Raw genomic sequence first — 23,143 nt, 5'->3', positions numbered from 1 at the left:
CTTATTTCTCATGTTATATAATACATGCTACTATTAAGTGCGATTAGCCTCATGCAGAAGAGCCAAGTGAATGGCCCTTGGAAGGAAGGTCGTCGAGGGGTCCAACATGAGCCATCGGGGGTGCTTGTATTGTTGATAGCATTGGCGCGAGTTTTGGTTGAGGGAGTTTAGGCACGAATACAAAAGTTTTAAGAATTTTTTTTCAGTACAAAAGCATGTGGAGGTGAGGATTCAAATTTACGAACTTTTTGTTGAAAATATATGCCTTAACTAGTTGAGTTATGCTCTAAATCAACTCTAAGAAATTAGTTTAAAGTTATGAGTTAGAACAAACCATTTCAATTAAATAACTATAATCATCTATTCAATTAACAATTTAATAATACTCACAAAACTATCTTACTTTTGAAAATATTTTATAAACTATTTATATGGTCTACATTTTATTAATCATATACAAATTCACACAAAATTCCAAATGTTTACGCAAGATGGAGCAAACAATTCTCGTAAGGATAAGCAAAACTTTGCATTCTACATTTTCATAATATAATACAATCTAAATTCTAAAAATTTAGACAAAGAAAGCCAAAAAGAAAAGTTTGAAATCTTAATTTTATGTGTATTAAATCTAGTAAAATATTTAGATGTTTACTGGTGAACATATGTCTCATTAGACAGCTATTAAATTTTTGACAAATAAAAGAGAAAAAATACAAAAATTTATTTATTTTATTTATTTTTTAAATAATAAGCTTACCAGTCCCCACCAAAATATTGTTATTTTTAAGTCTAAAGAGAAACAAAAGAGAATTATCCTTTCTTTCCTTCTTCGCTCTAATTGGATCTTCCACACATTGCTAGTGAGTCCAATTTTTCCTTTGTATCCAATTGGTCGAATCCATTTTTTCTTATTAGTGAAATATGGTCACCTCCACTCCAATGCCCATCATTTACATCTTTGAGTTGCTTATTTCTCGTAAAAAATTTAAACGCAAGCCAACCTGAACATAGTTTAATTAATTAAAATATGTATTTTTAATCAAAAGATCATGAATTTAAATATTTTTGAACTGATCTTAAAATTTTCAACATCAATTTTGATCATATAACCAAATATTATTAAAATTTTGAAAAGTATCTGACTCAAAAGTGGAACCTTTGTGTTGAGATTTTAGGTTTTTCTTCTAAAAGTTTTCAGTTTTTTATTCTTTAAGTTTCTTTCTTTAAACATTAGATTTAATTTTCTGTTTTGTTTTTTTTCTTATCAAGTTTCTAGCTTTTTAATGTTGTTTTAAATAGTATGTTGGTTATTAAATAGGTCCAAGTTTTGTAGGTATATTGGATGAACTTCCATGAGAAATTTGTACTTCCAAATATTTAGTACCATCATATTTTCTAGCATATTTCTCGTATCACTAACGTTTGTACTATTTCATTTGTTTATTCACAATTTTGTCTCATTTCAATTTGAAGTTGATTTCTCATCTATTGATTTCTACTCTCCCATATTTCATATTTGTTTATTGTTCATCACACATTGAAAATTTTATTATTTCTTCTACAATATTTATTTTTTATCACTTTCATTTTCTCGACAATTTAAGATTAATATTGCTGTTTTTGAGCTCTAGGACTTGTTTGAGGATGATTTTCAAAATAGATTATATTTTGTAGAATAAATATTAGGTGGAAACATGTTTGAATAACTATTTTTTTTAAACTTTCTATTTTTTGTTCTCGTGGATTCGTTTTGATGACGACCTAATTTTTAGAACAAACAAGGTTGTTTTTTCTTTCAAAAGTATGGCTCCAATTCTAACCTTTACTAATTTAATACCCAAAATAGAAAAGTAAAGGTTTAAATTTAAATGTTTTAGTTCATTTTAGTCCCGCTACTTTCAAAATATTCGTTTCGATCTATGTAATTTTAACTTTGTTGATTTTAATCATGTACTTTCAAAACATTCGTTTAGTCCCATACGTTTTTAAAGTGAAAATTTTAGTCAATGTTTGCAAAATTTTTACAAAAATTCTATACACAACGAAAACTTTTAACATAAATTTATGACTACATTGCAAAAAATATTTTTGGTGTAGTGACGTGTTGAAATTATAATTGAAAAAAAAAAGGTAAAAAATCCAAATGAAATGACCAAAATGACAACTTTTTAAAGTATAGAGATCAAAACGAATGTTTCAAAAGTAATGGATTAAACTAGACAAAAGTTGAAAGTACATTAACCAAAATAGACATTTTAAAAATACCAGACCTGAAATAAACAAAAAACTAAAAATATAGAGACCGAAATAGTATTTTAGCGAAAAGTATATTTAGTTTATATCCTAAAAAAGATTTGAAGTTTAACTTCGAAAAACTGATCCCAAAAGATCATATACAAATAATAAAATTTAAAAAAAAAAGTTGTGAAATTGAAATTAAAAGTAGAAAATTTTTTTGAGTTTTTTCTTGTGCCTTTGCCTACAATGGATTTCACCCTTATTTATATAGTTAAATTAAGCTTGGACATCAAGCATCAATTTGACTTTTTTTTTTTTTTTTTTGGAATTCCTTGGGCAACAAGCTAACAATTCGTGGCTTGGGGAACAAGTATGGGCATCTAAATAAATAATCTTTATAATATGAAGAAGTCAAAATTTGGAACTAAGCTCACCATTAAAATTTTTCTTTCCTCTTGCCTTTAATTGCTTGAAATTTTCCTTCTCCATTTTTGTAAGAACATCTTATGGTGACTTAAAATTAATAAATTGTACCTTTCTTTAGCTAAATCTTGTTGGGTTCAAATGGTATATGAATGCTATTTGAAAATGATGTTTAAAAACATTTTTCAATTTTTAGAAAAATAAAAAAATATTTATTTGGTGTGGAAAGCTTGTTTTAGCAAGATAGTTTCTAAAGCAATTTACAAAACAAGAAACAAATGAAAAATCTTAGGGCTCGTTTGGTAGTACGTTTCTGGTTTCATGTTTTTTGTTCTCTTTTTCAATCAAGAAAAACATAATCGCATTTGATAACTATTTCTTGTTCTTTATTAAAAAAAGAAATAGAAATATGTTTACTAAGCATTTCTTGTTTCTTGTTCATTAGAATTTTAAATTTAAAAAAAAAATTATATAAAATTAATATGTTTGTTATGTAAAGTTAAAAAGATGTGAGATTTATCGAGACTAAGTACATTATGTTTAGGGTTAAAAAGACCTATTTAGTCTATGTACTTTCATTAGAGTAACAATTTATTGAGATCAAATGTCATGTCATTTAAAATAAATATATGAGCAAATGCCAGCTAGTAACTCAAATTTCCACGTCAGCATTTCGTTAGTGTTACTAATGTAATTCTAACTCTAAGGACCTTTTAGAACAATTCAAATTTTCTAATCTTCAAATTCAAGAACCAATAATGTATTTTACCCCATTTTTAATTATATGAAAATATTTCTATATTGTTTGTCTTATAAAGTTAAAGAAGATTGGCTACTATCGTAGTTTATATAGTTTTGTTATATGCAAATGTTTGTATAATTCTTTTTAGTTACAACATTCCGTTAGTCTACAATTCAACAATCACATCAATTTAACGATAAACTTGTTCACAGGATAGTTGAATTAATTTTAAAGCTCGATGGTAGAAGTGGAACTTTTTAAAGGATAGATATAATTGAAACAAACCTCAAAGTTGAATGACATTTTAAATAATTTAGCCTATATTTTGCTACTCATTTACTTGCAAGAAAAGTGTTTTGTCCTGTCTCAAAATAGTACATAAATTAGTATTTAAATGAGAATCAGCAATATATCTTTAGGAGAACGATAACTCATGAGTTGAAAGTGTCTGTAAATTCACACATCAAAGCTAGAAAAGCTGGTAAAAACCAATCAAGAAGTAAGAGCTAACAGAGTAACTTGAGATTTTTTATAAAGGTTAAATTTATATGAAGTTTCAAAATTTGCAGAGGCAGATACAGTCAAACCAACACTTATGTTTAACTTTATATGTTATTCTTGTACCTAATCCAAGATTCCAAACCAAGATCTTCAGAAGAGCTTCCATTTTCGCCATCATCAACAACCAGTTCTTTGGTAAGGTATACGATTCAGTAATCCGCTTTGGTTTTCATCGAGAACTCGACCTCTGTGTGTACTCTGCAACTAGATGAGAAAATGAGGATGACTTGTCTTCTAACAATCTTGTGGGAGCATCATACTCCTCAATGAGTCCTGCACAACAAATTACCAAAATCAAGAAGTTGTCCATCGTCAAGTTAATTAGTTTGATGAACTATATGGATGTCAACACGAACCGTGACTTAGAAGCAAAACCATGTCACTGCCAAGGACAGAAGTTATGCGATGTGCTATGGTAATGACTGTGCAGTTAGAGAAATGTTGTCGGAGAGTCTGTTGAATCAAATTATCCGTAGCGGTATCGACCGATGCAGTGGCTTCGTCGAGGACCAGCACCTTACTCTTCTTGAGCAGCACGCGACCGAGGCAAACGAGCTGCCTCTGACCCATGCTCCAGTTCTCTCCATTCTCACTAACTGCATTGTGCATTGTATTCACAAATAAATAAATTTCATTAACTTCACCAATTCATTGAAACTTTTACCAGAATATCCAGAAATGTACCTGCAGAATCCAACTTTCCTTCCTTTTTTCTCACTTCATCTCCAAGTTGGCATTTATCCAGTGCCTGATGCATCAATGAAATGTTTGCTTTCATGATAAGGGGAAAAAAAAAACAAGAGACTTCATTTTAAGAAACTATCAGACCAAGTTACCTCCCAAATGTCTTCGTCCGAGTATTCTTCTAGGGGATCGAGATTGCTCCGCACGGTGCCTTCAAACATGGTTGGATCCTGAGGGATGATACTGAGTTTGGACCGCAAATCATGAAGTCCAATCGTTGATATGTTGATGCAATCTATCATCATTCGACCAGCTACAGGGTTAACTATCCGAAAAAGTGTCTGTATCAAAGTTGATTTACCACTTCCTGTTCTCCCAACAATGCCAGTTTTCTTGCCTCCCGGGAAAGTACATGTAATACCTCGCAACACGAGTGGAAGTTGGGGTGCATAGCGAACCTACATGATATCCACCAATTAGGAAAATTTCAAGAAATGATCACAGGCGTCAGATATGGGAGCCTTTCGGCACCAAAGGACACAAAGAATTGAAACTACCTGCAGATCATGGAGTTCAACTTCTCCGAATGCTGGCCAGTTACGATCTGGTTGGTTTTCATCGATAACTAGAGGTGGCTCACTGGGGATTGAAGTATATTGAAATATTCTCTCAACCGATATGATTTTGTTCTCCATATTGCAAAGGTTCCATATTAGCCAAGCTTGCAACATATTGAGGTTAAGTCCATATGTTACTGACAAGCCAGCAATGCCTTCAGTGTAGAGAGCAAAAAAGAATTACAGTGAGGGGAAAAAGAAACTTTGAAGATCATTGTTTGAAGATGGACCAGACTGAAGAATGTACCTGGATCAATGACTCCCACTGGGATAGATATCAAGAAAATCAAAGAGGCGGCAAATGTAAGGGAAGACAACAAATCGAGACGGAAGCAGAGCCATTCCATTGCTGCAGCCGTATGGAACTTGGGCCTAGAATACGCATCTGTCAGTTTCATATTGGTGTCCTGGAATCTCGACTCTTGATCGAAGCTCCTAATGGTTGTTGATCCTGAAATTGTTTCGGAGAAAAGTTGTATCACTGGAGCTTTGCACACTCCGATCAACCGCGACAGCTCCCGTGCAGACGGAATGTAATATTGCTGCATAAGAAAGGCTCAATGAAATGCTGCAGCATAGCAAAAGCTCTAAAGATAACTGTGTTTCCTATCAAGACAAACCACAAGTTCAGAAGATATATACCTCATACCAAATGCAAATTGCCATCACAGGGATAAAGATAATGAAAACCTGCCATGCAACTTGGGACATTACTGCAATAATTCCCAGGAGCTGAATCAATGAGAAGCAGAAAGACCCGACTCGAAATGGTATTTCCAAATCAATGGCAGTCTGGTCGGTGGAGGCCTGTAAACAAAAGAACAAGTATTTACAAATCGCGATCAAGTGTCTCAACTCTCAAGGGACCAATTGAAGAGGTTCATGAATATAAATTCACTCACTCTATTGAGGATTCTTCCACTTGGAGTAGAATCGAAGAACGACATGGGTGCCCGAAATATGCTTGTGTGCATTTTAACAAAGAGTTGAGTAGCTGTTTTATAACCAGCTGTAACAAGAAGTACAGATCTCATGAGGACACAAAGAGAGCTTCCGATGGCGAAAGCAACGTAGACGGCAATCAATCGAGAACTTGTAACGGGAGGCTCCATATCCTCTGAAACAGGAGTAGCCCATGCCATCCAATAATTGCTTCCAATTTGCAGAATCTGAAAGACAACCTGAGCAAGCAATATAAATGGCACAAGAGCTCCGCCATATGCAGCCGTGATATATTTCCAGTAAACCGAAAATCCAACACGTCCTTTCTCTCTCTCTTCTTCTTGAACAAGCTGCCCTTTCCACTTATTGGCATCAACTACTTTCCCATCTTGTATATCTGTTTTATCTTCTTCATTTGCAATGCCATTAGTACTTGGCATAGAACCATCTTCCTTGCTAGCAGATTTTTCAGATGCGTCTCCCTCCACAGAATTAATGGCTGATAAAGCTTCCTCATGTGCACCAACAAGTGCCATAAAGTCGGTTCCAGAACTGAGAATTTCATCGTATTTTCCAGCTTGAGTGATTCTTCCATCCTTCATGACCTGACAGTAATCGATCTCCTTAGGTCAGATGTAAAGTGAAGGAGCACTACAAAAAACAAAAATAAAAATACTTGAAAACTTACCAAGATGAGATCAGCAGCTGGTAAAAATTCTACTTGATGAGTTACATAAATAACTGTTTTTGAACTTAAAAGACCAAGCAAACATTCCTGTCAGAAAAATATGATATAATTGAGCTATAAGGACATCTTCAGGCATCAAAACAGACGTGGAACCCTTAAAAAAAAGATAATACAACTGACCATAGACACTTTTTTCCTTCCCTCTGGAGATAAGAGAAGCAAAAATAGAAAAAAGAATTACCTTGAAGAGGTGAGAACCTGTGTGAGCATCAACTGCACTAAAAGGATCATCAAACAAGTAGATATCAGCATCTTGGTATAAGGCACGGGCTATTTGAATTCTTTGCTTCTGCCCACCACTTAAATTGATTCCTCTTTCTCCTATTACCGTCTGATCGCCGAATGAAAGAACTTCAAGGTCCTTTTCTAGGCAACATGCTTCAAGAACTGTTTTGTACCTTTCTCTGTCCATCTCTTTGCTAAAAAGTATGTTCTCTTCAATCTTTCCACTCTGTATCCACGGGGACTGAGCAACATATGCCTTAGTACCACATACCCTCAGGTTCCCGGATATCTTAGGTACCTCTCCCAGGATGCAAGATAGCAAACTAGACTTGCCTGAGCCTACCGTACCACAAACAGCAACTCTCATGCCATGTTCCACTTTGATGTTGATATCTCGCAGTGTGGGGTTCGAAGAAGATGAATCCCAAGAAAAGTTTCCATTAACAATCTCCACTGCAGTAGTAGAACTACCCGTTGGAAGCCTCTCTATAATATCAGACTGCAAGTCATCGAGGCGAAGGAATGACACTATTCTATCAAGTGAAACCTTGGTTTGAACCACCATTGAGATTGTGTCAGGAAGATTGTAAATTGGTTCTTGAAGAATCCTAAATGTTGCAAGAGCAGATAAGACTTTGCCTGATTCTAATGGGATCCCCACAAACATACAAGTCCCGAAAGTGACCACAGACACAAATGTTGGGGCACCCCAAAAGACGAATGTGGTCACCGACATTGTATAAAGAAACTTCTTCAACCATCCTGCCTCAATATTCCTAAGTTCTGATATCTTAGATAGAAACTTCATCTCCCATCCTTGAAGCTTAAGAATCCTCATATTCCTTAAGATTTCGGATGTCGCCTTCATCCTTGTGTCTTTTGATTCCATTATCTTGTCTTGAAACTTCTCTTGCAACTTCCCCAATGGAATATTTACCAGCATAACAACTATAGTTGCAACTAGAGCTGCTATTGAAGCAAGACCAAGATTTTTATACAAAATCAATAGGGCCAATCCAACTTGAAAAACCACCAGCCAAATATCATGCATATACCAACTGAAATCACCAATCCTCTCAGCGTCTACAGTCATAAAGTTGATGATCTCCCCACTTGTGTGTTGTTGCCTTGACTGGCAAGAAAGAGTTAGACCTTTGTTGTAGATCATTGCAACCAATGCCGCTCGAACCCTCATTCCTACTTGTTGTATCCTAAAGAACCAATTCCTCATTGCAAGACACTCCACAAGTTTCGCCGCAAAGAATACACAGACCAAAACATACCCCTCATTTTCGAAATCTCGATGACCATTGAGATATTGAACAAAAGTGTCAATGAGATAGGGGCCAACATAAGTAGCCAATGTGTAAATGAATGCAAAAGAAGCTGTTAGAAGTATCTCTTTCCATGCCGTGTAGAGTAAACCCTTGACTAGAGAAAGGGTAGTGACTCTGTTGATTGTTCCACACTCTGACTCAAGTTTGTTTCTGAGAACCTGAAAGGTCCCGGAAACCGCATCCCGGCTTGCAAGTTGAGGAATATCCTCAAGGTCTAATGCCTTCTTATTTCCAGTTGCAATCAGAGGACCGATCCAAGAAAATGAAAGGATACTGAAAATTCCAGCAGTTTCGTATGGGGTCACGGTTTCATCTCCTCTGCACTTCTTCGGCTCGACGCTGCCATTACTGAGAGTAGTAGATCTTGTTTCACCATTTAAAAGATGTTCTTCAAGAGGGTTTTGTTCACTCACGCTCTTCCCAAAGAACCCAAAATATATGGTCAACAAACCAGAGACGACCGACATAACATCAGAAACCAAGAGTCTAACGGGCAAGGAATGGGTTTGTCTAAAAAGAATTGAGTCCACTACGAGGCAGTAACAAGAAACAGCAAAGTAAGAAACCCACCAGACTCTCAAATGAATTGAAAACTTTGATTTTCCAGATTTGCGAACTTGAGAGTGTAAGTAAGAGGAAACAAAGCCCCATGCAAGTGTTCTCAGCGCAAAATCCAAAAGGAGCACCAGATTTTCCTCAGACCACCCATTTCTATACCAGTAAAAGCAGTCAAGAGAGAAGAAAACAAGGTTGAAAACAGAGATAAGAAGGCAGCATATGAACGTTTCCTTATAGTACAAACACCTCGTCTCTCTTTGACATTCCCCACTGCCTGCCTTCAACTTTAAGCACACCCACAAGAAGCAAATAACAAGCAACAATACCAGGTGAGCCAGAGCAGATAGGCCGTGTGCTAAAATGGGTTCAAGGAGAAAGTGAGCAGCAAAGCGCCCATGGGAAGAAGGTTCTTGAAAGAACAAATTAACGAGGCTGTTCATTGAGTAATCAAAGGAACCCATGATTCAAAAAGCTTTTTGGTATGTTTATGAGAGATGGGTTTGGCTCAATCCGGTGAAGTGGGGATTCTGTACAAGATGAAGTGAGTCCTCGGCTTCTGGTGCTGTATATATATATAATAAACAGAGAGAGAGAGTCAAACTGCGCTTCCTTTAGAGCAGCGTGTTGTGCAAGAATCAGAGGTAATGCAAAGAAGCAAAACAGAGGGAGAAAGCGATTAAAAAACAAAGAAAGATTAAAAGGGGTGCTGGCTTTTCAGGCAATGTGCGACGAAATAGAAAGAGACAGAGAGAACGTGAAGTGAAAACGATAGGTGAGAATTGAGACTGCGATTACACTATCACGGAGAATCTCTCTATTTCTCCTTTAAATTGGGTGAAAACCCAATAATCCGTCCCACTAAAACCTGCATATTCTATTGCAAAATCATGGATTCCTGCTCTTTCCCATCTCCGTTTTGTCCTCATTTGCGACAAAAGCAAAAAAATCATATATAGATTTCCATAGTTGACCGATGTAATCGAAACAGGGTGGGGTAGGACAAGACGATGATTGAAATTAATTTAAAAACTAACCGGACCCATCAAAGTTTCCAAGAAGATCGCTATAGCCGAGGAAATTCGGCACTCTTTTAATAATTTTTTACTGCAAGATGTTGACTCTTGGAGCACATGGATTGGAATTTGGGGGATTTCCACGATAAGAGTGAAGTAAAGTCAGATTTGACGTCCAAACAAAAGCATTTATGAAGTTGTGTGATGGCAAAGAAATTTGAATTTTCAAAACGAATTTCGATGAGATTTGGAGAGTGATGTGATGCGATGCCTCGGAGTTGGAGAAAAGAAGGATCATCGATGATTCGTCATCTTTTTTCCTTTGTTTTGTTGCACGAAGTATATCTTTTTCTATGTGTTAAATCAATTATTATTAATACTTAAAATACTATTATTAGAATATTTGTTTTGATTTATGTATTATTCAAATATTCAATTTGATTACTGTACTAAAAGTAATCCCTTAAATATAATTATTGAAATGCAATTGTAAATTAATATTAAAGGTAAAATTTTTAAAATAACAATCAAAATCGTCATTCTTAAAAAGTATAAAGATTAAAAACAATGTTTGGAAAGTACATGAATTTTAATAAATAATTAATTATTTAAATAAAAATTAAAAGTATATGGATTAAAATAAAAGAATTGAAGGTATGTTGACTAAAATATTATTTTAATCAATAATTAATTATTTAAGTATAATTATTTTGAGACTATTTTAATATTATTGTATACAATTTTCTAGATATTTTGGAAAACAAATCTTCCAAAATTTTCAAAACTAAATTTAGTTGAGATAATTTCGTCTCTTAATAATTAGATTGTTGAGAAACCAAAAGAGAAATTAATCAATTTGGGTAAGACCATCTTTTGAAACTACGACATTAAAAAAACAATAACAATAAGAAAAAAAAACAAAAATTTGTTTCTTTAATAATTATTAAAAAAAATCCAGATTAAAGATAATTCGTTAGGGATCTTGAATCCGAATGAGCACGACACTCTGAATATTCCCTATAAATAATAAAAGCTAAATTTATATTATATTAAAAAAATAATATAAATTTGGCTTTTATTATTTTATTTTAGGTTATATTCATCCTTAGGTTGGACTTGGTAAAAAAATTAAACATTTTTATATAGTTGAAAATACATATTCATAACAAATTTGAGTATAGCTTATCGAGCTACATGTCCCTATTTTTCTAAAAGAGTTGTAGGTTTGAATTATGTAAAATTCTAAAAAAAAGCCTTTGCAAAATGATAATCTAAAAAAGAAAAATGCAACATCATGCTATTGATTTAAATATCTTTTTGTTTAATGATTCATTTTATTGTTTTCTTTTCCAATTTTTGACAAATAATGGATACTAATTTAATTGTCAAAATAGATATTTAAGATTTCATGTCATATAAACAGGATATTAAATTTTTCGTTGACATGTCGACATTTTCATTAATATTTGTATATATCCAAGATGAATAAAATTTTAAAGTGTCACAAAAAAAAATCAACAAAATATAAATTTTCATGTGACATTTTCATTAGACAAAATCAATCAAAGCTAAAAAACTAGCACTACCCCCATCTAATGAAAACGATGACTCTTAGGTACGTTTGGTTAGTGATGAAATCTGAAAATAAAGTATCCAATAAAACAGAGTTGGTCGCAAGTTTGGGTGGCTTGGGACCTCAAAGAAGATTCTTGAGGTCTTGGGTTCCTTGCGTATGTATAGGTATGAAGAGCGTGAGTATATCCCAAATATAGGGACATGAACTCGTAGGTAAAAAAAAAAAATTAAAGAGTTATTATTCCGAATATAAAAACAACAAATTCATACCACGTTTATTTTTTTTTCTAAAAAGAAATTAATACAAGATCTCACAATCATTGTATAGAAATTTTTTTTTGTTATAATTGAAGAGAGATAATAACAAGGGAGAATAATAAGATGGAGTACTAATTTCTAATCCCCTTTAGAAAATCCATGTTTTATAGATATCTTTGGATACCAAATTACTTTTTTAACCCTCACATCTCTCCTACTCCCCCCTTTCTCTCCTTCCCCCTCTCTCTTATTCTCTCTCCTCCCCTCGAAAATTTCTTTTTATTCTCTCTCCTCCAATATTTTCTCTCTCTTCTCCAGTTGGATGGAAAGCAAATTTTTATTTTTCTAGTTTTTTTTTGTTCTACTTTGATGGGCGTTCATTTGAAGATGTGTGTTCGATTTTGCCTATTTTTTTCATACTGAATATGAACCGTTTTGATTCAAATTTTGGTGGTCGATTAGAAGATTTCAAGTGAAACCTGGAATTTGAAGACCTTCTCACAAACCCTTCATTTAAGATCGAGAGTGAAGGAACAGAGAACAAAGATTCCTTCATTCGTATTTGAGATCTACCTTTTGGTTATAGTGATCGAGAGCGAGAGAGAGAATCAAGAGGTGAGCGAGAGCGAGAACCAAGAGGAGAGCGAGAGCGAGAACCAATAGTTGATCGAGAGCGAGAACAAGGAATTGATCGAGAGCGAGAACCAAGAAATGATCGAGAGTGAGAGCCAAGACTTGATCGAGAGCGAGAATTAGAGTTATTTTTTAATTAATTTTTTAGAAACAACGAGAACGAGAGATTGATGGAGTTTTATAATTATTTTTTATTACTTTCACATGTACTCTATAATTTAAAAAAATTATATTAAAAATTTTAAATTTTTAGTTTGAATCCGAAAGATTGAGTTCTTAAGAAAAACGCGTTTTTCATTTTTACTTATTATTTTTATCTCATCCAATTTTAAAAATTAAATAATTATTTTTTCTTTAACACCTAATTTAATAAGTCTGTGTTTAATTTAATTGGATTAAATTTTAAATTTAATTATGGTTTGTCACTAATATCATTGAGATTGTGAGAGAGATGGAGATTTAATTATTTGATCCTGGAAAAAAAAACAAATCTAGATTTTTCGCTCTCGATCAACTCTTAGTTCCTGCTCTCGATCTAACTCTTGGTTCTCGCTCTCCTCTTGGTTCTTGCTCTCGATCACTATAGCCAAAAGGTAGATCTCAAATACAAATGAAGGAATCTTTGTTCTCTGTTCCTTCGATCTGAAATGGACTCGTGAGAAGGTCTTTAAATTCCAGATTTCACTTGAAATCTTCTAATCGACCACCAAAATTCGAATCAAAACGGTTCATATTCAGTATGAAAAAAGAGGCAAAATCGAACACACATATTCGAATGAACGCCCATCAAAGTAGAACAAAAAAAACTAGGAAAAGAAAAATTTGTTTTTCGTCCAACATTGCTGTTGAAGATTAAAACAAAAAGAACACCTACAACTATAGAAGAAGGGAGAATGAGATGAGAATGATGGAGAAGAGAGAAAAATATTGGAGGAGAGAGAGAATAAAAAGAAATTTTCGGGGAAGGAGGAGAAATGAAGTAAGAGAGAGGAGGGGAGGGAGACAAAGGAGAGGGAGGAAGTAAGGAAGAAGAGAGGGGTAGGAAAGTAATTTGGTATCCAAGATGTCTAGAAAACATGAATTTTCTTGATTAGAAATCAATACTCCTTGGTATGTTAAGAAAAACCCAAATCAAATAATTATTTTTTTTTTCTTTTTTTAAGAAATCAAATAATTAAAATTAAGCATTCAAAACTACAATTAGGTGTGGTTTTTTTTCCTATGCAATTATTTTTATATATAAAAAATGATTTTACAATTACGTTTTGAATTGAGGGGGAAAGCTAATGAGCTAAAGCGGCCATTCAAGCCACCAACAAACACAATGAAAGTATTGTTGGACTTTTTAGGATTCAAGGGTCACAAGTTTAGACTTAAATAATGATAAATTAAATTCATTAGGTAGTCACTAACAAACTCCAAACTCCTATGGATTCATCGTAAGTCAAAACCAGCATAGCTCAGCGATAATTGACATATACTTTCAACCAAGAGGTTGTGAGTTCGTCTCTTATGTTTTAGGATGATGTCTAATATGTTTATGAACTTGAAAAAAATAAGTCCCTAAACATTCAATCTCATATCTAATGGGTCACTTGTACTCAAAAAATAAAAAAAAAATAACGAGTCACTAAACTTTAAAAAAAATCTAATAAATCTCTAAACTTTCAATTTTACCAATAGATCACAATTAATAAGATACAACAACGAAAGCTTAGGACACATTGACACTTCATGAAAGTTTATGACTTATGAAACTTATTTATTATTATTTTTTTCTAGTTTAGAGACTTATTAAATACAAACATTAAATTTTGAGGATTTATGAGACAAAAACTTCAAAGTCTAGAGATCAAATTTATAATTTAACCATATACACTCAATATTTAAGTGTCAGTATAACCCTTCTCCAGCATGGGAAAAGTAGCGAGCTTTCGCTCTCACCCTAAACGAATGAATCGACGAAAAAGGAGAATAAATTATCTGGTTCGTGCACCAAAGACCTTTAAGCTACTCTCTTATCAGATTACACATGTATATATATTTTCAACTATAGCAAATATATTGACGAAATTGTTTCATTTTCATAAGTTTGATTGTTTGGACTATTATTTAAAAGGTCAAATAAGGTACATATTGGACTTCAACTATACCTACCTTTCATAATACATATGGCGTTGCATCCCTGTACTCATTCTCTTTTTTTAGCCATGTGTAAGAGAAAAAATCCATAAGACAAATTTCAAATAATCTCGACTAGTGGAGGATTCAAGATTTCATGTTAGGGGCACGAATGCAGATAAATTATAAAAATTTAAATATTTTTTTTTCTTTTTGGTTTTTGGTTTTTAATTTTAAAGAATATACTTGTTAATAACCAATTCAATTTTCTGTTTTCTATTTTAAAAAACTTTTTTTCTAAAAATTAAACTTTGAGTAAATTTCAAAAACTATTTTTTAAAATCATATTTTTGCTTCAAAAAAATCTCATTCTCTATTTTAATGCTCAATTTTTTTTAACAAAATATATAACCATTTAAAAAATAGCCAAAATCTACTAATTTTTAAGTATGAAATTACTCATGATTCTAAAATAAATATATTATTTTTCTTTTTTACCGGAGAATCTAACCTATATTTCTCCCAAACATTCTTATAGGATAATTCAAATATTTTGAAAATCTTAACTATATTTTTGAAATTCAAATATTGTCACACCATAATTATACTAACAAAGCTGAGGAAGAAAAATATTAATTAAATAATCTAAAATAAACTTTAAATAAGAAAATCATAATTAAAAATTATACTAAAAATACAAAATTTAAACAATAAAATCATTATCGAAAATGATACCAAAAAATCTTAAGGGAGAAAAATTATTATTGAAAATGATACTAAAAAATCTTAAAGAATATATAATAAACATGTAATTAGTGAACAAATACAGTGAATACATGATGTAAAAAAAAAACAAATACAGTGAATACATGAACAAATATGATTTGGATCCGCCCCGATTTGATCAATAATGGGATTCTTGGCTAGAAGAAAGGTTCTGTGACATGAATCCCCTGCCCAACTAACTCGGTCGGTTGGCCCACCTAACAGATGATGAGATTCTCGATCGATTTGATCGAATTTGGAAAAGTCTTTCTCACTATTCATTCTATTCGAGATAGGGGCGAGCTTTCGATCAAGATGTTCTCGCCTCCCTTGTTCGGGCTCTCGCTCGAATCGGAACCTTTATGCATTGGTAGGCTTTCGACTCAATCTAATAGCCTACCTATCGGGTGCCAATAAAAGAGAAAGTTTTTGCGTGGGCTCATAATCTGATGCAGAACGGATTTCATAACCACCATCCATCACCAATCACATTCCACATCCCACTTCAAACTTTTCGATTCCTCGGTACACACATAAACAAATACTATACACAAAAGAACAATCAAATACACTCCACCTCAAATCAAAAAGGCACACAAGTGAAACTCATCATATGGCTGCTCTCCCCTCTACTCTTCGTCCACTTGCAACCAAAAAACTCTATCACTCCATCCTCCATCGTTGTTCCTCACTCGCATCCTCCATCCTACAGGGAAATTATAATATTTTGCTTTTAAAAATAATAACCAAATTAAAAAGGTAAAATGGTTAAAATCAAATCTACAAAACAGTTAGAAAAATAAAAACATACATTTTTCATTATATCATTTGGTCATTTTTTAAAATTGGGTGACAGATATGAGCACATCACTATAAATTCTCATTTTCTTCTTTCACATATCTCTCTAATAAATTTATTTATCACTCCAAAATTTTTTCGAACCTAATTTTCTCTTTCTAAAATTTTAACGATAAACTTGTTCAGATATGAATCGATTTAAAACATCGAGAGTAGAAGTGAAACTTTCTTTTTATAGAGATATATAATTGCGATGCACCCAATCTTAAAATTCAAGGGCATTTTGAATAATTTAGCCTATATTTTAAAACTCATTTACCCTTAAAAATAGTGTTGTCTCTGTTTCGAAATAGTACTTAAAATTAGTATTTAAACGAGTCGTCAATATATCTTTAGGAAAACAATATTAACTGAAGTAATTCATGCAGTTCAAAGTCTTTTGTAATTCACACACATAAAAGCAGAAAAGCTAGTACAAACTAATCGAGAAGTAAAAGCTAACACATATTTAACTTTATATGTTATTCTAGTACCTAATCTAAGATTCCAAACCAAGATCTTCAGAAGATCTTCCGTTTTCACCATCATCGACAACCGGTTCATCGGTAAGGTATATGATTCAGTAATCCGCCTTGGTTTTCATCGAGAACTCGACCTCTGTGTGTACTCTGCAACTAGCTGAGAAAATGAGGATGACTTGTCTTCTAACAATCTCGTGGGAGTATCATACTCCTCAATGAGTCCTGCACAACGAATTACCAAAATCAAGAAGTTGTCCATCGACAAGTTAATTAGTTTGATGAACTATATGGACGTCGATACGAACCGTGACTTAGAAGCAAAACCATGTCACTGCCAAGGACAGAAGTGATGCGATGTGCTATGGTAATGACTGTGCAGTTAGAGAAATGTTCTCGGAGAGTCTGTTGAATCAAATTATCTGTAGCAGTATCGACCGATGCAGTGGCTTCGTCAAGGACCAGCACCTTACTCTTCTTGAGCAGCACGCGACCGAGGCAAACGAGCTGCCTCTGACCCATGCTCCAGTTCTCTCCATTCTCACTAACTGCATTGTGCATTGTATTCACAAATAAATAAATTTCATTAACTTCACCAATTCATTGAAACTTTTACCAGAATATCCAGAAATGTACCTGCAGAATCCAACTTTCCTTCCTTTTTTCTCACTTCATCACCAAGTTGGCATTTATCCAGTGACTGATGCATCAATGAAATGTTTGCTTTCATGATAAGGGGAAAAAAAAACAAGAGACTTCATTTTAAGAAACTATCAGACCAAGTTACCTCCCAAATGTCTTCGTCCGAGTATTCTTCTAGGGGATCGAGATTGCTCCGCACGGTGCCTTCAAACATGGTTGGATCCTGAGGGATGATACTGAGTTTGGACCGCAAATCATGAAGTCCAATCGTTGATATGTTGATGCAATCTATCATCATTCGACCAGCTACAGGGTTAACTATCCGAAAAAGTGTCTGTATCAAAGTTGATTTACCGCTTCCTGTTTTCCCAACAATGCCAGTTTTCTTCCCTCCAGGGAAAGTACATGTAATACCTCGCAACACAAGTGGAAGTTGGGGTGCATAGCGAACCTACGTGATATCCATTAATTATGAAATTTCATAGAAAAGATCACAGGCATCAGATATGAGAGCCTTTTGGCACCGAGGACACAAAGAATTGAAACTACCTGCAGATCATGGAGTTCAACTTCTCCGAATAGTGGCCAGTTACGATCTGGTCGGTTTTCCTCGATAACTAGAGGTGGCTCACTAGGGATTGAAGTGTATTGAAATATTCTCTCGACCGATATAATTTTGTTCTCCATATTGCAAAGGTTCCATATTAGCCAAGCTTGCAACATATTGAGGTTAAGTCCATATGTTACTGACAAGCCAGCAATGCCTTCAGTGTAGACAGCAAAAAAGAATTAGATAGTCAGAGGGAAAGAGAAAATTTGAAGATCATTGTTTGAAGATAGACCAGAGTGAAGAATGTACCTGGATCAATGACTCCCACAGGGATAGATATTAAGAAAATCAAAGAGGCAGCAAAAGTAAGGGAAGACAACAAATCGAGACGCAAGCAGAGCCAATCCATCGCTCCAGCCGAATGGAACTTGGGCCTAGAATACGCATCTGTCAGTTTCATATTGGTGTCCTGGAATCTCGACTCTTGATCGAAGCTCCTAATGGTTGTTGATCCCAAAATTGTTTCGGAGAAAAGTTGTATCACTGGAGCTTTGCACACTCCGATCAACCGCGATAGCTCCCGTGCGGACGGATTATAATATTGCTGCATAAGAAAGGCTCAATGTAATGTTGCAGCATAACAAAAGCTCAATGTAATGTTGCAGCATAACAAAAGCTCTGAAAATCTCTATTTCCACATTATGTCACCGTGTTTCCTATCAAGACAAACCAAAAGTTGAGAAGATATATACCTCATACCAGAGGCACAGTGCCATCACAGGGATAAAGATAACGAAAACCTGCCATGCAACTTGGGACATTACTGCAATAGTTCCCAGGAGCTGAATCAAAGTGACGCAGAACGATCCTACTCGAAATGGTATATCCAAATCAATGGCAGTCTGGTCGGTGGAGGCCTGTAAACAAAAGAACGAGTATTTAAAAATTGCGATCAAGCGTGTCAACTCTCAAGGGACCAATTTTAGAGGTTTATGGATAAAGTTCACCCACTCTATTGAGGATTCTTCCACTTGGAGTAGAATCGAAGAACGACATCGGCGCCCGAAAGATGCTTGTGTGCATTTTAACAAAGAGTTGAGTAGCTGTTTTATAACCAGCTGTCACAAGGAGGACTGATCTCACGAGGACACAAAGAGAGCTTCCCATGGCCAAAGCAACGTAGACAGCAATCAATCGAGAACTTGTAACGGGAGGCTCCATATCCTCTGAAACAGGAGTAGCCCATGCCATCCAATAATTGCTTCCAATTTGAAGAATCTGAAAGACAACTTGAGCAAGCAATATAAATGGCACAAGAGCTCCGCCATATGCAGCCGTGATATATTTCCAGTAAACCGAAAATCCAACACGTCCTTTCTCTCTCTCTTCTTCTTGAACAAGCTGCCCTTTCCACTTATTGGCATCAACTACTTTCCCATCTTGTATATCTGTTTTATCTTCTTCATTTGCAATGCCATTAGTACTTGGCATAGACCCATCTTCCTTGCTAGCAGATTTTTCAGATGCGTCTCCTTGCACAGAAATAATGGCTGATAAAGCTTCCTCATGTGCACCAACAAGTGCCATAAAGTCAGTTCCAGAACTGAGAATTTCGTTGTACTTTCCAGCTTGAGCGATTCTTCCATCTTTCATGACCTGACAGTAATCAATCTACTTAGCTCAGATGTAAAAGTGAAGGAGCACTACAAAAAACAAAGATAAAAATCTTTGAAAACTTACCAAGATGATATCAGCAGCTGGTAAAAATTCTACTTGATGAGTTACATAAATAACTGTTTTAGAACTTAAAAGACCAAGCAAACATTCCTGTCAGAAAAATATGATATAATTGAGTTATAAGGACATCTTCAGGCATCAAAACAGATGTGGAACCCATAAAAAAAAGATAATACAACTGACCATAGACACTTTTTTCCTTCTCTCTGGAGATGAGAGAAGCAAAATAGAAAAAAGAATTACCTTGAAGAGGTGAGAACCTGTGTGAGCATCAACTGCACTAAAAGGATCATCAAACAAGTAGATATCGGCATCTTGGTATAAGGCACGGGCTATTTGAATTCTTTGCTTCTGTCCACCACTTAAATTGATTCCTCTTTCTCCTATTACCGTCTGATCGCCGAATGCAAGAACTTCAAGGTCCTTTTCTAGGCAACATGCTTCAAGAACTTTTTTGTACCTTTCTCTGTCCATCTCTTTGCTAAAAAGTATGTTCTCTTCAATCTTTCCACTCTGTATCCATGGCGACTGAGCAACATAGGCCTTAGCACCACACACCCTCAGGTTCCCGGATATTTTAGGTACCTCTCCCAGGATGCAAGATAGCAAGCTAGACTTGCCTGAGCCTACCGTACCACAAACAGCAACTCTCATGCCATGTTCCACTTTGATATTGATATCTCGCAGTGTGGGGTTCGAAGAAGATGAATCCCAAGAAAAGTTCCCATTAACAATCTCAACTGCTGTCGGAGAACTACCCGTTGGAAGCCTCTCTATAATATCAGACTGCAAGTCATCGAGACGAAGGAATGACACTATTCTATCAAGTGAAACCTTGGTTTGAACCACCATTGAGATTGTGTCAGGAAGATTGTTAATTGTTTCTTGAAGAATCCTAAATGTTGCAAGTGCAGATAAGACTTTGCCTGATTCTAATGGGATCCCCACAAGAATACAAGTCCCGAAAGAAACGACAGACACAAATGTCGGAGCACCCCAAAAGACGAACGTGGTCACCGACATTGTATAAAGAAACTTCTTCAACCATCCTGCCTCAATATTCCTAAGTTCTGATATCTTAGATAGAAACTTCATCTCCCATCCTTGAAGCTTAAGAATTCTCATATTCCTTAAGATTTCGGATGTCGCCTTCATCCTTGTATCTTTTGATTCCATTATCTTGTCTTGAAACTTCTCTTGCAACTTCCCCAATGGAATATTTACCAACATAACAACTATAGTTGCAACTAGAGCTGCTATTGAAGCAAGACCAAGATTTTTATACAAAATCAATAGGGCAAATCCAACTTGAAAAACCAACAGCCAAATATCATGCATATACCAACTGAAATCACCAATCCTCTCAGCGTCTACAGTCATGAAGTTGATGATCTCCCCACTTGTGTGTTGTTGCCTTGACTGGCAAGAAAGAGTTAGACCTTTGTTGTAGATCATTGCAACCAATGCCGCTCGAACCCTCATTCCTACTTGTTGTATCCTAAAGAACCAATGCCTCATTGCAAGGCACTCCACAAGTTTTGCCGCAAAGAATACACAGACCAAAACATACCCCTCATTTTCGAAATCTCGATGACCATTGAGATATTGAACAAAAGTGTCAATGAGATAGGGGCCAACATAAGTAGCTAATGTGTAAATGAAAGCAAAAGAAGCTGTTAGAAGTATTTCTTTCCATGCCGTGTAGAGTAAACCCTTGACTAGAGAAAGGGTAGTGACTCTGTTGATTGTTCCACACTCTGACTCAAGTTTGTTTCTGAGAACCTGAAAGGTCCCGGAAACGGCATCCCGACTTGCAAGTTGAGGAATATCCTCAAGGTCTAATGCCATCTTATTTCCAGTTGCAATCAGAGGACCGATCCAAGAGAATGAAAGGATACTGAAAATTCCAGCAGTATCGTAAGGGGTCACAGTTTCATCTCCTCTGCACTTCTTCGGCTCGAGGCTGCCATTACTGAGAGCAGTAGATCTTGTTTCACCATTTAAAAGGTGTTCTTCAAGAGTGTTATTTTCACTCACGCTCTTCCCAAAGAACCCAAAATATATGGTCAACAAACCAGAGACGACCGACATAACATCAGAAACCAAGAATCTAACAGGCAAGGAATGGGTTTGTCTATAGAGAACTGAGTCCACAACAAGGCAGTAACAAGAAACAGCAAGGTAAGAAACCCACCAGACTCTCAAATGAATTGAAAACTTTAATTTTCCAGATTTGCGAACTTGACAGTGGAAGTAAGACGAAACAATGCCCCATGCAAGTGTTTTCAGCGCAAAATCCAAAAGGGACACCAGATTTTCCTCAGACCACCCATTTCTGTACCAGTAAAAGCAGTCAAGAGAGAAGAAAACAAGATTGAAAACAGAGATAAGAAGGCAGCATATGAACGTTCCCTTATAGTACAAACACCTCGTCTGTCTTTGACACTCCCCACTACCTGCCTTCAACTTCAAGCACACCCACAATAAGCAAATAACAAGCAACAATACCAGGTGAGCCAGACCAGATAGGCCATGCGCTAAATTGGGTTCAAGGAGAAAGTGAGCAGCAGAGCGCCCATGGCCATGGGAAGAAGGGTCTTCAAAGAACAAATTAGTGAAGCTGTGCATTGAGTAATCAAAGGAACCCATGATTCAAAAAGCTTTTTGGGATGTTCCCATGATTCTGTGCAAGATGAAGTGAGTCCTCGACTTCTGGAGCTGTATATATTTATAAGAAACAGAGAGAGAGAGAGTCAAACTTCGCTTCCTTTCGAGCAGCGTGGTGTGCAAGAATCAGAGGTAACGTAAAAAGCAAAACAGAGGGAGAAAGCGATTAAAAGAAAGCAAAAGATGAAAAGGGGCGCTGGCTTTTCAGGCAATGCGCGACGAAATAGAAAGAGGCAGAGAGAACGTGAAGTGAAAAAGATAGTTGGGAATTGAGACTGCCATTAATCTATCACGGAGAATCTCCTCATTCTTTAAACTGGGTGAAAACCCAATATTCCGTCCTGCATATTCTATTGCAAAATCATAGATTCATGGTCTCTCCCATCACCGTTTTGTCCTCATTTGTGAAAAAAATCATATACGGACTTTCATAATTGACTAATGTAATCGAAACATGGTGGGGTAGGGCAAGACGATGATTGAAATTAATTTGAAAACTAACCAGACCCATTAGAGTTTCCAAGAAGATCACTATATTGGAGGAAATTCGGCACTCTCTTAATACATTTTTGCTGCGAGATGTTGACTGTTGGAGCAACATGGATTGGAATTTGGGAGATTTCCACAATGACAGTGAAGTAAAGTTAAATTGGACGTCCAAGCAAATGCATTTGCGGAGTTGCGTGATGAGCAGGGACATTTGAATTTTCAAAGCGAATTGCGGAGTTGTGTGATGAGCAGGGGAGAGTGATGTGATGCGATGTCTCGGAGTTGGAGAAAAGAAGGA

The 23,143-nt window shown here is 35.2% G+C and overlaps 2 protein-coding genes across 3 annotated transcripts; both read right to left on the bottom strand.

Moving 5' to 3' along the window:
- Window positions 1–3,913: 3,913 nt before the first annotated feature.
- Window positions 3,914–9,870, bottom strand: LOC111010499 (ABC transporter C family member 3). Its single transcript, XM_022283955.2, has 10 exons — window positions 7,140–9,870; window positions 6,899–6,985; window positions 6,171–6,815; window positions 5,911–6,075; window positions 5,516–5,810; window positions 5,209–5,423; window positions 4,804–5,109; window positions 4,652–4,715; window positions 4,324–4,563; window positions 3,914–4,240 (listed from the first exon to the last, which is right to left on the bottom strand). Exons 1-10 carry the CDS (start codon window positions 9,537–9,539, stop codon window positions 4,137–4,139), a joined length of 4,521 nt encoding a protein of 1,506 aa, XP_022139647.2. The 5' UTR covers window positions 9,540–9,870; the 3' UTR covers window positions 3,914–4,136.
- A 5,552-nt stretch (window positions 9,871–15,422) lies between these two features.
- LOC111010529 (ABC transporter C family member 3) lies at window positions 15,423–22,680 on the bottom strand. 2 transcript variants are annotated; one of them, XR_015788762.1, is made up of 11 exons: window positions 19,933–22,680; window positions 19,693–19,779; window positions 18,964–19,608; window positions 18,705–18,869; window positions 18,262–18,556; window positions 17,952–18,166; window positions 17,548–17,853; window positions 17,397–17,460; window positions 17,069–17,308; window positions 16,776–16,985; window positions 15,423–16,149 (listed from the first exon to the last, which is right to left on the bottom strand). XR_015788762.1 is itself a non-coding variant. In XM_088119558.1 (10 exons), the coding sequence occupies exons 1-10, from the start codon at window positions 22,336–22,338 to the stop codon at window positions 16,882–16,884; spliced, it is 4,527 nt and encodes a 1,508-aa protein (XP_087975684.1). In that variant the 5' UTR covers window positions 22,339–22,680; the 3' UTR covers window positions 16,630–16,881. The 2 variants fall into 2 exon arrangements, 1 of the variants encoding a protein (XP_087975684.1); XM_088119558.1 differs by lacking the exon at window positions 15,423–16,149 and having other exon boundaries at window positions 16,630–16,985.
- Between the last annotated feature and the right edge of the window lie 463 nt (window positions 22,681–23,143).

This window comes from Momordica charantia, assembly GCF_013281855.1.
Source record: "Momordica charantia cultivar OHB3-1 chromosome 11 unlocalized genomic scaffold, Mcharantia_2.0 BLBB01000011.1, whole genome shotgun sequence".
NCBI lineage: Eukaryota > Viridiplantae > Streptophyta > Magnoliopsida > Cucurbitales > Cucurbitaceae > Momordica > Momordica charantia.
This window is presented reverse-complemented; position numbering and strand designations above follow the sequence as displayed.